General features: G+C 44.8%; 2 protein-coding genes across 2 annotated transcripts; both read right to left on the minus strand.

Annotated features, from left to right (window-relative positions):
* Window positions 1-83: 83 nt before the first annotated feature.
* LOC135188852 (E1A-binding protein p400-like) lies at window positions 84-15,851 on the minus strand. The gene is made up of 10 exons (XM_064168573.1): window positions 15,028-15,851; window positions 13,429-13,599; window positions 13,012-13,152; window positions 12,475-12,553; window positions 10,130-10,266; window positions 8,832-8,968; window positions 7,849-8,035; window positions 5,695-5,858; window positions 3,676-3,845; window positions 84-281 (listed from the first exon to the last, which is right to left on the minus strand). Exons 1-10 carry the CDS (start codon window positions 15,178-15,180, stop codon window positions 256-258), a joined length of 1,365 nt encoding a protein of 454 aa, XP_064024643.1. The 5' UTR covers window positions 15,181-15,851; the 3' UTR covers window positions 84-255.
* LOC135188853 (telomeric repeat-binding factor 2-like) lies at window positions 15,145-17,269 on the minus strand. The gene is made up of 2 exons (XM_064168574.1): window positions 15,985-17,269; window positions 15,145-15,197 (listed from the first exon to the last, which is right to left on the minus strand). Exon 1 carries the CDS (start codon window positions 16,773-16,775, stop codon window positions 16,293-16,295), a length of 483 nt encoding a protein of 160 aa, XP_064024644.1. The 5' UTR covers window positions 16,776-17,269; the 3' UTR covers window positions 15,145-15,197; window positions 15,985-16,292.
* Between the last annotated feature and the right edge of the window lie 406 nt (window positions 17,270-17,675).

The following is a 17,675-nucleotide window of genomic DNA, read 5'->3' on the forward strand; positions in this document are numbered from 1 at the left end:
ACAAAAACGTGAAGGTTCTGCAGGTAGAACTTGACAATTAAGAAAAGAATATTCACACAGTGGAAGGGTTTTTAATACCTGAGTTGTGCTGCAGCAGTTGAGGGTCTGGAAACTGCACTAAAGCAGTCCTCACTATCTGCTGTATTGAGTGGAAGTAGGGAAGTATCTGTTCCTTTAGGTTAAACTTGAAGACCTTCATTTTCTGGGTGTATGTGTGAGGAGGATTTACTACATACAAACGAGGAGGAGCAACAGCTACAGCTGGCAATACACACAGGTATCTATAAAACAAATCATAGCTTTAATATATGCATTTTTAACAGCTTGGGCTATTAGCTACTCAAAACCAGTAATAAAGAAGGGATCTGCATGGAAGAATAAAGAAGCTGGCTAAAGGTAACTGAAAGTAAAGCAGCAGATGAAGTTTTATGTTTACATTAAGTAAATGCAAAAATACTCATAATCAGAAAACGACAAGAGGAAATTACTACTGGCAGTAAAGTTAGTGAAATAAGGTGACTTACTCCTACTTTTTTCATAGAATCAACCACGTTGGAAGAGACCTCCAAGATCATCTAGGTCAACCTAGCATCCAGCCCTAGCCACTCAACTAGACCATGGCACTAAGTGCCTCATCCAGGCTTTTCTTGAACACCTCCAGGGACAGCAACTCCACAGCCTCCCTGGGCAGCCCATTCCAATGCCAATCACTCTCTCTGACAACAACTTCCTCCTAACATCCAGCCTAGACCTCCCCCAGCATAACTTGAGGCTGTGTCCCCTTGTTCTGTTGCTGGTTTTATGGGAGAAGAGACCAACCCCACCTGGCTACAGCCTCCCTTCAGGTAGTTGTAGACAGCAATGAGGTCTGCCCTGAGCCTCCTCTTCTCCAGGCTAAACACCCCCAGCTCCTTCAGCCTCTCTTCATAGAGTTTGTGTCCCAGGTCCCTCACCAGCTTTGTCACCCTCCTCTGGACATGTTCCAGTATCTCAACATCTGTCTTGAATTGAGGAGTACTGTGTCCAGTTCTGGGCTCAAGATGTGGCCTGACCAGTGCTGAGTACAGGGGAAAGAATAACCTCCCTTGTCTGGCCACACTGTTCCTGATCCAGGCCAGGATGCCATTGGCTCTCTTGGGCACCTGGGCACACTGCTGCCTCATCTTCAGCTACTATCTACCAGTACCCCCAGGTCCCTTTCTTCCTGGCTGCTCTCCAACCACTCTGTCCCCAGAGTGTTTTGTAAGTGTCCACCCAAAAAAAAACCCCACAAGGTAAGTCAAAATACAGTAGCATTGCTATGTAACTAATAAAAATCATCATGGAACTATTAGGAGGTTTAAAATATTAGAATGGACAAATATTACATATTGGGGATGCAAACAGATCCTGCATAAAAGGATTTAGCTTGCAATAAGGATTTTTTTTAAGGGCAATTCATTTATGACTTTTAGCATTTCACAGCACTTGACATAAATATTCTTCCTGGGAGGGTAGGACACAGCACTGCATCAGTGCAAAGACTGCAAATGGATTTGTCTCCATTACCTAGTAACAACATCTGTCAGGGCAATCTGCTGCTGCTTCAACGGCAAAATGAGTTCTTGCAGTGGATCCCCAAGAACCTCTGAGGTACCTAGATATGACAGGCTATTTGCAAAGCCAGCACAGCACCATTTGTTAATCCTGGCTGAATGACACCAAGTGATTTTTCTTTCACTGATTGAAGAGTGCTGCACTTTGGCTACAACAACCCCATGCAGAGATACAGGCTGGGGTCGGAGTGGCTGGAGAGCAGCCAGACAGAGAGGGATCTGGGGGTACTGATTGATACCTGCCTGAACATGAGCCAGCAGTGTGCCCAGGTGGCCAAGAGAGCCAGTGGCATCCTGGCCTGCATCAGGAATGGTGTGGTCAGCAGGAGCAGGGAGGTCATTCTGCCCCTGTACTCTGCACTGGTGAGACCACACCTTGAGTATTGTGTCCAGTTCTGGGCTCCCCAGTTTAAAAGGGACGTTGAGATGCTTGAGCGTGTCCAGAGAAGGGCGACGAGGCTGGGGAGAGGCCTTGAGCACAGCCCTACGAGGAGAGGCTGAGGGAGCTGGGATTGGTTAGCCTGGAGAAGAGGAGGCTCAGGGGTGACCTTATTGTTGTCTACAACTACCTGAGGGGTGGTTGTGGCCAGGAGGAGGTTGCTCTCTTCTCTCAGGTGGCCAGCGCCAGAACAAGAGGACACAGCCTCAGGCTGCGCCAGGGGAGGTTTAGGCTCAAGGTGAGGAGAAAGTTCTTCACTGAGAGAGTCATTGGACACTGGAATGGGCTGCCCGGAGAGGTGGTGGAGTCGCCGTCCCTGGGGCACTTTAAGGCAAGGTTGGACGTGGCACTTGGTGCCATGGTCTAGCTTTGAGCTCTGTGGTAAAGGGTTGGACTCGATGATCTGTGAGGTCTCTTCCAACCCTGATGATACTATGATACTATTTCAAGGAAGGGTGATTTTACTCCAGATATAACTCTTGGGTTGCACTTAACAGATTGTCTCCCTTTAATACTGTGTGTTCTTATACTACACATGAAATGTTCTTCCCCCTCAGTACCACTGCTACACCTATTTAAACAGAAGAAAACCAAAACAAAAGATGACTTCCTTAACACAGTTTGACTGGTATTTCACATGTCCACCTATTTGATTTGACAACATACAAACTTTTCAAGGGCTTTGAAAGTCTGAACAGGTGTGAGAAAACAACCAGAGAAAAACAGGTCTTTTCCTGCACAACTCATTGTTAGCAATATGAAGAATGTGACAGTGATGATGCCTGAATCTGCTCAGTCAGTTAAGAATGACAAGCGTAAAGAGCTGCCTCACACACTGCAGGTCAGGTCTGAAGGTCATTAACATGATACACTTAGAGACCAATACAACTGCAGCACAATTTGCAGTGTTTGCACATGTAGTGGTTTGGGTGTTCCCTACCCCCCCACACTTTGGAAATCACCCAGCCTAGACTCAGCTGGCTCTGGAAATTTGAATGAAGCTTATATTTACAGCTAGCACAATATAGAAACAGATATTTACTGTATATACAGTTATAGACAGAAATATACAAGGTAAAAGGTAGTGCAGTAACACAACAGCCCTCCCAGAAACCTGAGTCTCCAGGAGGGGTTCCCAACCACCCTTCCACCTTCTCCCACCCCTCTCAACCTTACCCCAGTCCCAAGGAAGAATGGAGGTTCGGCCAGGAGGTTAGGAAGCAAAGTGGATTAATCAGAGAGATGGCAGAGAGGCTAGAGAGAGGAATGCAGCCCAGAGCTCCCAAGCTTTAGTGCCCTATCTATGTTTGGATTCTTGTTCTTATACGTCTCAGCAAGCCTATGAGTGAAGCAGACATCATTTCCCATTCACAGCCTGTAATCTAGTTCTTCTCACCAAAACATTCTAGCTAGGCTCAAACTAGCACAACACATTTGTATCATTCTGTTTCTGACAGACAGATAAGAAGGAATTTGGATGTTGTGAGCAAATTCCTGTTAGAAAGCTGCTAATGGAACTTGATATTAAAATAAGTGGTGCACAAACACATTGAGTACAACCTCCTTTCTTCCTCAGATTCAAGCAATATTAAAAGAAGACAGCAAACCAGAAAGCTATGGTTTATGAGATGTACAACTCACCTTTCCTATGCTGATCTTCTGAAAACATGGCAACCTGTTGTTGTCTTTGTGTCTTCTCAGGATGATGTGCCATAACTGGTACTGTGTCCACTGTCTGCTGCAGCTGATGCCTTGAGAAATCTCTAGTCCTACCTTCAGGCTTCTGTCCATACAGTACTGGTGTAAATAACCTAGAAAATAATACATTGTCTTTCTACACATACAAAACATTGTTAATCCCTTCACTCCAATATAAAAATCAAGTTAAAGAGTAGGTAGCTATTATTAGTCAGTAATCTGAGCTAGAAGTACCACCCAACTGCAGGAAGGAGGACTCTGTTTTACTCAACACAGAGAAGAAAAACAATACACTGTAAGATACAAGTTCACTAAATGCCCTGGGGCTCCAGGCTTTTCTGATAGATTACAGGGAAGGGTACAAATGTGACAGATCTCCCATATTCCTAATTCATCTTTGGAGCCTGGAGACAGCAAGAAAACTCCCCAGATAATAAGGACCTAACTTGTTAAGAGAGTAAAATGCCCAAGTGCAATCCAAGTACAAAAAGTAAAGGGATCTCCACTTCCATGCATCTGCAAGGAGTGTGCCTTTTAAAACCTTCTGGGAAACTAAAGAAGTCTAAAGTGCAAAAGACCAAGTTCTTTTTCAGCTTTACATGAATATTTTGGCTACTGAGTCCAATTCTTACATTTCATTAACTGACAAAGCTCCCTTCTGGCTGAACAACCTAACTGAACTAGTGCAGGACGTGCCCCTCGGTACCTGTTACACAAGCTGTCTGGGGCTTCAGTAACCACACTTGACTGCTACAGGTTAACTTAGGATAGCTTTAAGTCTACTTAATTATGGTAAGTTTGAGAGAGTGATTTGCCATTGGAATGGGCTGCCCAGGGAGGTGGTGGAGCCCCTGTCCCTGGAGGTGTTCAAGAAAAAGCCTGGATGAGGCACTTTGTGCCATGGTCTAGCTGATTGTATAGGGCTGGGGGATAGGTTGGCCTGGCTGATCTTGGAGGTCTCTTCCAACAGGGTTGATTCTATGATTCTGTGAAGTTTAAGTCTATTTATAGGAGAAGAGGAAGCTCCAAGGAGACCTAATATTGCAGTACTCAAAGGGGCCCTACATGAACAATGAAGAGAGACTGTTTACAAAAGGCCTGCAGTGATAGGTCAAGGGCAAATGGCTTCAAACTAGAGAAGATCAGATTTAGATTGGACATTAGGAACAGGTTCTTTACTGTGAGGATAGTGGAACACTGGCACAGGTTGCCCTGGGAGATGGTTAAGGCCCCTTCCCTGGACATATTCAAGGTCAGGCTTGACAGGGCTCTGAGCAACCTGGTCTAGTTGAGGATATCCCTGCTGACTGCAGGGAGGGGCTGGACTGGATGACCTTTGGAGGTCACTTCCAGCCAGGACCACTCTATGATTCTATCTATGAGAAGTTTAAGTCTACACTGTTCTACAACAGAATCGTATAGGCTTCAAGACTCTAAAATTAACCCTCCCAACCTCTCTTCAAAGAGAATAACCAATGGCAAAACCAAAAGGGTCAAAAATTAACCTTTTAAAATTACACACACATTTCCCTCCCTCCAAAAAACAAACCCAAGCCACAAGCTAAAACCCCAACCAACAACCAGCCAAGCTTTAAGTGCTTTGCAAGCACATCTTAGACTTCAAATTAACTAGAAGGAGAAGATTTAATTATTCTCCTTAAGAAACTCTGCTGCAGGAGTCACTTCCACCATTTGATCAAAAAGACAACAGACTTCAATTCTATTGACTTGGGCAGGAAAGATCACAACTGAGCCTTCATAAATGAAGAGAACTGTTAGTGGCAAAAAGCAGGCTGCTTTCCCTCAGAAGACTGGCATACAATCTCTGGCAGTGATCAGTTTGGAAAGCAAAGACAGGAAGAAAAAGAAATTCTTCTAAAGGAACCCTCTTAACCTTCACAAGTATTACCCATTTTACCTGTTACTTAGAATAAATCAATCAGTCACTGGAAGACTGCATACCTATTTGCTTTGAGCTTCACTGGCTCAAGCCTGGGTGATGAAGGAGAACAGTAGATGTCTTCAATAAGCTTCCCAGTCACCTTCAGTTTTGGCAGTATTTGTGTTTCATAGGAAGTAATTTTGATTTCCAGCCCAATCACATCAAAAAGAGACCAGTCTGCATGCTTGAGAGATAAAAACCAAACCAAACTCCAATAAAAGAAACATTCTATTACCATTCATTTGCAGTAAAGAAAAAAAATAGTAGTAATAGTAGCACATTATCTGAGAATGAAGAAAAAGCTCACAGCTGACTGCAGAATTAAACCACAGAAGAGCCAAGTGCCATGTGATCTTGCAGAGAGCAGCTGCTGTTACTTTAAAAGGCTTCAGCAACCCACACCATAGAAATAGAGCATAATTCTCATGTTACCAGGAGTCAAAGGCAGGACAGCCCTGGCAGATTACAAGCTCTGCAGTTAATTCAGTGCTTGTAATTAAAACAGTTGTAGAGCTGGCACTCAAGACTCACCCATTGTCATTGTGATCCATCAACCCTACTTCCTTCACAAGCTTTTGACAGTCTGTCTGTCCCCCTTGCTCTAAAATGATTTTTTCCAACAGGCTTAAAGTAGTTTGGACTGCCCAGGACACATGATGCTACTGTTTTAGCTTTGTCCAGTCAAGATTTCTTAAGCCTCTAATATTACTGAAATCATTGTCACTGGATTATTTCATCCAGGGTTTTTTCCTAATCAAAGTTATAACAGTTAAAACTCAGCTGTGGTACCTGACACAGCTTCTCATCTCCAGAGCTGTACACAGAATCACAGAATTATTAAGGCTGGAATAGACCTCTGAGGTAATCAAGTCCAGCCTATGACCTAGCACCACCACACTGAGCAGACCACAGCACTAAGTGCCACAGCAAATCTTTCCTTAAACACCTCCAGGGATGGCAACGCCACCACCTCCCTGGGCAGTTCCTTCCAGTGTCTAATTCCCCTTTTAGGAAGTGCTTCCTAACATCCAACCTAAACCTCCCCTGGTGATGGATTCAGGCCATACCCTCTCATCTTGTCACAAGTTGCCTGGAACAAGAGCCTGACCTCCATCTTAGTACAGCTTCCCTTCAGGTAGCTGTAGAGAATGATAAGGTCCCCTGAATCTCCTCTTCTCCAACCTAAACAACTCCAGCTCCCTCAGCCTCTCCTCAGCAGACTGGACCCACTCCAGCACTTCAATATCTTCTTGAAGTGAGTGGCCCAGTGCTTGTGAAGGTTTGAGTGTTACCTGCCCCCTCACTCTTATGAAATCACCCAGACTAGATTTAGCCAGCTGGAAATTAAGAAATGAAGTTTACATTTACAGCTTAGCACAACATATAAGCAGATACACACAAATGTATACAGCAATACACAAGGTAAAGGCAATACAGAAACACAACAGCCCTCCCAGAAATCAGAGTCCCCAGGAGGGGCTCCCAACCACCTTTCCACCCCTCTACCTTATCCCAGACTTTGCCTTATATGCAAGGTGAGTTTGGAGGATTGGCCAGGGGGGTTAGAAAGCAGAAGGATTAGTTACACAGACAGCAGGTTAGGGAGAAAAGTATGGGCACCAGCTGCATTCAGAGAGCAACTGTGTTACCTGTGTTTATGTTCTTGGTTTTAATACATCTCAGCTAACCTATGAGTGAAGTAGCCATCACCATTGTTTCCTTTTCACAGCCTATAACCTAACTCTTCTCACCAAAATATTCCAGCTAGTCTCAAACTAGCACAGTGCTCAAGAGGAGGCCTTGAGTACAGCTTAACTATGTCCTTGCTGCTCCACAGGACAGGACAACTACTGCACCCTTCTCTTGATTTCAAGACCTGTTGGTTTAGGTTAACAGGAAGCTTTAAACTGATCCAGAAAAAGCTACAAAGTAGTCTGACCTTCTTTGACAAGGGTAGCAAACTCCCAGTGTAGCTACCATGCTCAGTGCTGCCAGAAAGTCAGTGGTGATTATTTATAATCTTGGCAGTTGCTTCTAAAACAAAAAATGAATTAGCAATTCAGATTCTGAAATTTAATTGGAACCCAGATTATGTGCAAGAAATTTTATGGCCTAAGCCACCTGTTCTCCCAGTCAAGTTAAGTCAAGCAGAAGAGAATTACTTCCCTACTCACCTTCCAAAGATCCCATCCTAATGTACTCAGCACTAAAGAAGCAGTTGTAAACTCCAGTGGGTCTAATACACAGGAAGAAGAGGGAAGCCAGGGGCTTATCAGGTCAGGATGATTACACACCCTCAGCAGCTGTGTCAGAACAGGGAGGACAAAGGCAAAGTGCCCACTTCTGAGACATTCTTGAGTTCTGTTATTTAAAATGAAAATAGAGTTTCACTTCTCCTTTTTAAAAGTGCTTTTAGGAGCTTAGGTCTTTCTGCACACTCGTCCTGGTTTTCTGAATGAATCTGGTGGCAGCCAAGTTATCAAAAGCAGACAAGCACAAGTTTGCAAATGCAGTTTTCCATTCCTCCAGCTCCACTCCCATGCACACAAATTTGTAATAATTTATAGAATACATCCTGAGTTTAAAACTCACATTCTCAGAAGCTTGAGTTTCTCAAAAGACCTGCTCTGTTTCAAGTGGAAATGGCATTGGGTAACATGAAACACATATTGCCAACAGTAAGACTTTGATTTCTTAATGCCTGAGCAAATACCACTTTAAATTATCAGAGTCACTGGAAAGCACACACCAGGCATATCAGCAATGTAACATATAAACTAGGATATTCAGTTCCCAAATAACTTAAGATCTAAATTTAGACAAAATCTGTGACACATGGGCAATTGCCTAAATGATAAATATTTTCTCCCATGTCTAGTTTGTCCCATAATCAGCAAATACAGCTTATTTAACCTTCTTTTCACTTGGCAAAACAGCCAGACACAAACTAAACACAGGATTAAGAGCTGGCTGAAGGCAATTACCACTTAGTGTAGAGCATGATTAGCCTGTGATTATGGCAGTGTGTTTTACTCTCTAGGCTCACCTATGAATCTCTCAGAAGTAACACACTTGCAAATGAGCTCTCTTAATGTAAGCACACTCCTTTCTAACTGTAATGATGAATTAACAAATAAGAACCACTCAGCAGCTGTACCTTGGTTGAGACAAGATGCCTTGGTACATTGACTTCTGCCAATCAGAAAGAGCACATGGAAGCACATGCTCGTATTTCCTCGGCAGCTGCTTCTCAACCTGTGTTTTGGTCCTCCTCAGAATAAACGACTGCATTGCCTGAATGAACACAAAGCAATTGTTTCCTCATTGTCTTTCCTCAGAGAAAGAACTCCTAGTATGAAGACACTACCCTTAAGGGAGACCTACTCTCTGCAGTCTCACTGAGACGCGGTGGAAATGATCTTCATTCCCCTCCACCGTGAGAAAATCCAGGTAGGACTGGGAAATTGCTGGAATCAGGAAACAGGCAATGGCCCACAGATCTTTTAAGGCAATAGGCAGAAGCGTATCCAGCAAGAGTAAATGATGATGGCTGTGAGCAGTGAAGATAGCAATTAAGGTAAGATCTGTTTCATAAATTACATCACAGCAAGAAAACGTTTTAAACCTGCAGTTACGAGGGTTGAAGTTATCTCAGAAAGTAACAGACAGACGAAAGCAGAGAGAAAAAAATTCACTGAACATTTCAGACCTCTGGAGATTGAATATTGCATCCCAGTGCTTCTCTGTCAGACTATTACCATTCTGCCTCTCATCTAAAACTAGGTAACTCCATTGTATTTTCATGAATGCTTCATAATCACTGAAGAATTGATCACAGGAGGCAATACATACATTGAAGTTGCTGGGGTCAGTCCATTCCTGCAACATAAAAGCCACACAGATCTAAAGGCTTTTTTTTGGTTGGCTTTCAGAGAGAAAATGATTGTTTCCTCTTCCTGGATTAAAACAGATTGTCTTGCACTTTATCCCACTGCAGTTCATCAAAGCTTTCAGAATCCCCAAAGGGAAGAGAATTCTCAGTTGAATTCTCTGGTTGCAGTTCAACACTTTTTGTTAATAAAATTCTACAAATATGGAATGAGGAACAAGTCACTGGAGCAAAACTTTGTGTTTCCCCATACAGAGACTAGATAACAGTCAAAATATCTGTGCAGTTAATATGTACACATCACTTAAAAAGGCTGGCCAGACATTGCTGGTCATCAAAGCAGATGTTAGTGAGAAGTATCAAGCTCTGCTTATGAACTAGCATTCACAACATGAGTGAGCACCTTCGTTATCCTGGTGTGCCACCTAACAGAAGAGATGTTACATCACCACACTCAAGTGTTTAACCCCAGTGGTATAAGTGTGACCCAGGCTGTTACTTTCTTTCTGTGTAATGCTTATGTACATGCCCAGTACATGTGCAGATGAAACAGTGTTCCACAATACCTGTCTGCTTTTAAAAAGTTCTCCTGGGTTCCCGAGGTACAGAAGAGTTTTCAAAGCAGGACACCACCGTTCCAGTTCAGTTGCCCACTTCAGGACATGACAGTTTTGTGAAATGACAAGAATAGGACCCCAGTTACCTATGGAGATAAAAGGCACAGCATGACCAGAAGTGACAGCCTACCACACCTCAGAACTGACAAGCAGAGGCTGCTGTGTCTACACAAACACACTCCTGCACTAACAGTGCAAGGAAGTAGATCTTTTCCAACCGGATTGATTCTGTGATTCTCTCTGAAGTGGATATCCTTTTTGATCATATTTATTTCATGTATTTATTTTATTTAATGCCAGTAGCATCCTGGCCTGGATCAGGAACAGTGTGGCCAGGAGGACAAGGGAGGTTATCCTGCCCCTACACTCAACACTGGTCAGGCCACACCTTGAGTACTGTATCCAGTTTTGGGCTACTCAGTTCAGGAGAGATCTTGAGATACTGGAACGTATCTGCTGGAGAGGGTCCAGTGGAGGGCTACAAGGATGATGAGAGGACAGGAGGATGATTAGGGGACAGCAGGGCATGGCTTATGAAGAAAGGCTGAGGAACCTGGGTCTTTTTAGCCTAGAGAAGAGAAGACTTAGAGGGGATTTCATAAATGTTTATAAATATCTTAAGGCTGGCCAGGAGCTGGGGGACAGACTCTGCTCACTGCTCCCTGGGATAGGACAAGGAGCAATGGGTGTAAGCTGCAGCAAAAGAGGTTCCACCTCAACACAAGGGGGAAGTTCTTTATTGTAAGGGTCACAGAGCACTGGAACAGGCTCCCCAGAGAGGTTGTGAAGTCTCCTTCTCTGGAGACTTTCAAGGCCCGTCTGGATGTGTTCCTCTGTGATCTATGTTAGATAGTATTGTCCTGCTCTGGCAGGGGAGCTGGACTCAATGATCTCCTTGGGTCCCTTCCAACCCCTAACATCCTGTGAGCCTGTGAATGTGTCCAGAGAAGGGTGACAAAGTTGGTGAGGGGCCTGGAGCACAGCCCTGTGAGGAGAAGCTGAGGGAGCTGGGGGTGTGCAGCCTGGAGGAAGCTCAGGGGTGACCTCATTGCTGTCTACAGCTACCTGAAGGGAGGCTGTAGCCAGCTGGGATTAGTAGCTTCTCCCAGGCAAGCAGCAACAGAACAAGGGGACACAGTCTCAAGTAGTGCCAAAGGAGGTCTAGGCTGGATGTTAGGAGGAAGTTGTTGGCAGAGAGAGTGATTTGCATTGGAATGGGCTGCTCAGGGAGGTGGTGGTGTTGCCATCCCTGGAGATGTTGAAGCAAAGCCTGGATGAGGCACTTAGTGCCATGGCCTGGTTGATCAGAAAGGGCTGGGTGCTAGGTTGGCCTGGATGATCTTGAAGGTCTCTTCCAAACTGGTAGATTCTATGATTCTATTTCAGGTGCAGTTCTACATATTAAAGCAATTAAATTTTTTCATACTGAAAACACATTTACTAATGAACTGTGGAAAATTCAGATGTATTAAAGATCCACACTACTTCATACCTTCATTACATGCCAGGTGTGCAAAAAAAGCAACAACTTGCACTGTCTTTCCAAGTCCAGCTTCATCAGCCAGAATGCCATTGAGATTCATCTTATGAAGCTTTGCCAACCACTCTAGTCCTGACTTTTGATAATCTCTCAGAGTGCCATGTAATAAGGATGGAGAAGCACTTTTTACTACCATTGTGATTGGAGCATTGCCTCTGGGTAACAGTGCTTCTGCAGCAGCAGCAATGTCTGCTACATCTGCCATGTGTTTCTCTATGGTAGATGTGAGAAGATCTGGAAACACCACCTCCTTCTGAAGGCTCTCTTTCTTACTCAAAGAGTCTCTTATTTCTGCACAAGACAATAAAAAACATGGTGCTGCCATATCAGAGAAGAATAAATCACTAACAGATTTGCAGCTAATCCTGGATCTAAAGAACACAAGAATTCTACACAGTAAGAACACTGTCAGCTTGTCAGACTCGACTATGTAAACATGGGCAAACTGCAGGAGGACACAGGTGCACACACAATAGTTTTAGTGAATGCAGTCTCATACCTAACTCCCAAGGGTCATAAAACTAATCCCTGATACAAACAAGAGCTCAGCAACAAAAAGCCTTAACAGCTCATTTATCAAAGCTTTAGTAAGCTAGAGGAAGTTAGCAAGAAAGAGAAAGGAGATATTTATGACTCAAAACTGAGACCAAAATACTAGCTCCTGGTAGTAAGGTGGTGAACTTACATTAGTACTGACTGCAGGCAAAAGGATGGAAAAAAAGAAAAGTAGCCCTTAAAAAAAGGTTCTTATTACCTTTTCTTGAGATGTGCTGTGAATTTAGTACTTTATTCCTCCTCTCTTCTAATTCTGCTTGCCGTTTTAAATCTACCACCTAAAATGGAGAGAGAGTGGGAGGGGAAGAGCAGAAGGAAATGACGAACACTTAGCTTCAAATACAGCTCTCCATTACTTAACATTTCTTCAACAGCATGACATCAGGCAACAGGCATCAGATGTGGTTACAATGCAGAGCAGTCAAAGAAACAGTGTGCATGAAACTGACCCTGAATAGAAGTCAGCCACATCCTAAGTGAGAGCTACCCAAGAATAGCTCACATCAAAATGTCTGCAGCAAGCCAGCTGCCCTGACTAGGGTGAGTGAAATGTTAACCTTCACAACACATAAGGCACCTGAAGTTATTCATGCAGTAAGATGAAGCTGTCTTTACCAACAGATAATATTCACCATGTAGGCTGAACAAAAGCTCAGCTATAAGATTCCCACTGTTATGGATGAACAGATTCTTACTCAATACCACTATTGGGTTTGTTTTGGGCTTTTGCATTTACCTGTTTAATGGTGGACCAGAAATGTTCCATTTCTCTAGCAGTAAAAGCAGCAACAGCTCTTAGTTGCTTCACTTCTCTTCTCTTGTATGTTTCCTTAAGAAGTATCATATGCTCGTGATGACAGGCCACACTTAAAATCAGCTAAACAAAGCCATAGAAATGATTTCAAGTTTTCACTCTGTCCTATCTAGAAGGCATATTTCTAAAGAAAGAAAACAAACACAGCCTCTTTAAGAGAAAAAAAAAAAACATAACAATCTCTTGTGGAGTACAGCCCAAACTTTACAAACACAGTGGTGAGGCAGAGCCAAACTCACACATCCTCACTGATCACATCCTAACCATGAAACTGCTGCCAATTCTTCCCCCCTTTTCTGGTTGAAAATATCAAATCCACATTACTCTCTTGGCAGTTACCATCTTCCATCTTCTCTCTTGAACAAAGTCAGTGGCCATCCACTGCATTTCTTCCAGAAGATAATCATGATGTGATTTGTGCCTTGGGGCCTCTTGGAGTTTGGGCAGACATTTCAGAGACCATAAAACTTCTCTCCTCAGTGCTGATATTCGCTGCAGAATTTCATCTTCCTTTAAGCAAACATAATTAAATTTATATTTCCTACTGCACAATACAAAACCAAGGCAGAGACACTGTGAACAATGTTACATGAATAACTAACAGCAATTATTATTCAGTCCTTGGAAACATTCTATGCTGTTTGAAATTGCACTTTATTAAAAGATAATGAATAACACATCTGCTTGTGCAGGTTTATGCAAAGTCTCTGCAGGACTTTGTGTTGCAGCAGTACTATGTCAAATCAGTGGAGAAGCTTGGGATGCACTGCAAGAAAAGACTGGATGAGGCACTTAGTGCCATGGTCTAGTTGATTGGTTAGGGCTGGGTGATAGGTTGGACTGGATGATCTTGGAGGTCTCTTCCAACCTGGTTGATTCTATGATTCTAAGTACCACACTTGAAAGGTCTTGAGAACTTGATTTTTATATCCTCCTGTAGATCTCATCAGAAGAGAGGGGGTGATTCAGTGAGAGCTTTCACAGAATTGAACAGCTCTGCCAGCTGGCAGATGGACAGAATCCTCTAAAAAGTTCATATAAAAATACATTTAGTTTATGACATTTTTATTAGCACATGTAAGCATTCTGTAGCTGCTGGCAAGGAAGCACATGCAGCACAAATTTGCATTGTGATTCTAAATATGCTGCATAAAAAAAAAGTTAAAATAATTGATTCTCTTTAATTAAATCTCCTTCCAGGACTTCATTACAAGAACAAATTCTACTTCCCTAGAGAATCTGGCTGATTCCTCCTCATTTCTTTTCTTTCTTCAAAAGGAATCATATGGCATGTCTGCACCACTAATTAAAAGCAGAAGAGAGATACAGCTATCTTCAGAGCATTCTCAATTTAAATGAACACAAAGTTTTATTGTAAAGGAAGCTTTATACCCAGCTGTGCCACACAATGGCTATCTGAAGCAAATTATTAGTGCTTGCTAAAGTCTTCTGCGAAAACTGCTTGCTCCTTTCCCCCCAGGCTGGAGCAATAAATGCTGGCATCCACAAAGCCTCAACACAAAACGCAAAGGACAGCCCTGCCAGGACACCGTGAGGGGTTGACACCTGCTGGACCTTGCAACTTGCTTACCTGCAACCTTCCACACGTGTCTGAAATTTACTTTGAAGCATGAATGAAATGGTTTCAATGAAAACCCAGCTCAAGGCATATTTGACAGTTAGGCAGACATTGCAAATGACATAAATGAGCAGCAGGTTCTTCACAGAAGTAAAATATCAAGGGAAAGTAGCAGCAAAGTGCCAAAAATCTTATCTTAAACTTATCTAGACTTTCTTAACGAGTGCTCTGTTTCTGTGGTTATTGTCTGCCTAGTACTCAGACAGACTATTTAATGGTGCAGAAGAGGCAACAGCAATTACAACACACAAAAAACAGCTGTTCAAAGCCACATACAATGGAATATGCAAATCTAGTACCTGTTGTATGAGAACTGGAGTTGGGGCCAAAATCCCATGCTTCTTATCACAGTCTGCTGGCAGGGAACAATGCAAACTTGACAAGTTTGGTCCATATTGCTGTTGTTTTTGTTCCTGGTTGGTTTGTTGAGCAACCTGAGGAAGTGAAGGCATTCCACCTGCAGAGAAACCTTTTTAAAGTGCAATTTCTGTAATAAAAGTATTGGAATATCAGAAATAATGAAAGAAAGTGGCAACAAGACTGTCAGCTAGTTGGTCAAATTGGTTTTCTTCTACAGCACAATATGACTGCATACAAGCTATGAAGAGGCAGATCAATCAGCATGCCAGTCCAGAATGGAATTTATCCACTCTTTAACTCCAAGATCTTTCTAACAACAACCTCCAGAGAGGTCATAACTAAGCAACCAATCTCCATCAGGATATCAAATGACCAAAAAGGACAAGTGTCATGCAACAACAGCAATTAAAGAAAACAACAAATTAGGCGCAGAGGGCACAAATTTAAACCCAATGCATGGAAAATGAGAGGTGCAGTCCTCACTGAGATGTCTAAGACTTTTCTCCAGAGGGTTTTTAAATCATCTAATAATTGGTATTAGATACGTTACAATTATGGAAAATCTCATTAAAGCAATTATCTATAATTACAAAGCTTAAAACTTACATAAGTCATATATAAGGCATTAATATACGTATGAGATGCATCTGCATTATTTTAAAGGTCATGGCTTTCTCTTTTGGTTTAAACTGTTAATACAACTAATGATGAGTCTTTATGTGAAGAACTATTTTGGAAGTAGAATAAAGTTAACCTAATAAAGTAGCTCATTATCAATAAAATGGATAGAGGTTTGGAAGTGGTAGACCATTTCATTGATAATGAGCTACTTTATTAGGTTAACTTTATTCTACTTCCAAAATGGTCTACCACTTCCAAACCTCTACCCACATTACCTTTGCTTTAACTTCTAAATTCTCTTTATTTTGCTGTGAAACCATGTTCATGGTCACAGAATTGCTTCCTGCCCAACTTAGAGTTCATCTCAATAGCCATTCACCTTTTAACTCAATTTTACCACTTCAATTCTTTTTCACTCCGCTGGATTTATGCAGTGACTCTTTCTAGCAGTCAGACAGAGGACTCCTGCAGCACATACTGATTCTTGGCTGCGTACGCTTGAAGATGACACAGGACAGTCAACAGACGCTTCTGGCTCTCTTCAGCACCGACTTAAGGCGACTCATGATGACCATGGCCACAGTCAGCGTGGACATGAGGAGGGGTCGGTGCTCTGGCGCTCTGGCACACGGAGATAGGAAGGGCTCGGTGCTCTGACCACGGCGGCGGAGAGAGGTCGGCGCTCGGGCACACCGAGATAGGGAGGGCTCGGTGCTCTGACCACGGCGGCGGAGAGAGGTCGGTGCTCGGGCACACCGAGATAGGGAGGGCTCGGTGCTCTGACCACGGCGGCGGAGAGAGGTCGGTGCTCGGGCACACCGAGATAGGGAGGGCTCGGTGCTCTGACCACGGCGGCGGAGAGAGGTCGGTGCTCGGGCACACCGAGATAGGGAGGGCTCGGTGCTCTGACCACGGCGGCGGAGAGAGGTCGGCGCTCTGCCGCACGGAGGCGGAAAGAGGTCGGCGCTCTGGCACACGGAGATAGGGAGGGCTCGGTGCTCTGGCACACGGCCGTGCCCTGGAAGTGATGTGAGCTCGAAGCAGGGTGATGCCCAGCCTCGCTCATGCGATCCCCACATCTCTTGTTGCATCAAGCACCGCGGTCTGAGGCGCTGAATGATTTATCCTACACCTATGCCAGAGCCATGCATGGCATTAACACAAACCCAAGCAAGCTTTAAAGGCTTGGAAAGGCAGTAAAGCAGTACTGGCCGGGCTGCGAAGAAGCTTTAGTGCAAAGACAAAGTTATCTGAAGGCACAAAGGCAACGCATTATCAAAGCCCCCCTGCTGCAAGGCACACAGGACCCGCGGGTGCCGCTCCCCGCACCTCTCCCTCCTGTCAGGACTTCCCCAGCGCTGCAATGCCCGCGCCCGCTCGGCTCCTGACCCCGCGCCCGGCCACGGAGGGGCCGCGGTACCCGAGGTGAGAAACAGGCAGCTCGCTCAGCGTCCTCCACCCTCCAGGAGAGAGCACAGGTACTAATCCCGGCTCAGCAGCCTCGGCAGAGCACCTGGGTGTGCAGACAGCGGCGGGAAACCCGCCCACAGCCGCCTCAGAGTCCCCCCGACCTCTCCATCGTCCCCGTCCGCCTCCCAAGGCACCCGGTGCCCCCCTCCGGCACACACATGGGCCACCGGCCCCGGCTCCGACAGCACCCTCTCCCCGCCCCGCTCCGGCACACACCTGGGCCGCCGGCCCCGGCTCCGGCACCGTCACAGGCAGCGCTCGGAGCCGGCGAGCCCGGCGCATGCGCGCAGCCAGCGGCCCCGGGGCGGCTGCCTCCCCAGCGGCTGCCTCCCCAGCGGCTGCCTCCCCAGCGGCTGCCTCCCCAGCGGCTGCCTCGCCAGCGGCTGCCTCGCCAGCGGCTGCCTCGCCAGCGGCTGCCTCGCCAGCGGCTGCGGCCAGAGCTCGGGCAGCGGCGCTCAGCCTCTCTTCAGTGCGGCCCTTCCCCACGGGCCACTCA

The sequence above is a fragment of the Pogoniulus pusillus genome, chromosome 30 (assembly GCF_015220805.1).
Source record: "Pogoniulus pusillus isolate bPogPus1 chromosome 30, bPogPus1.pri, whole genome shotgun sequence".
NCBI classification, from domain to species: domain Eukaryota; kingdom Metazoa; phylum Chordata; class Aves; order Piciformes; family Lybiidae; genus Pogoniulus; species Pogoniulus pusillus.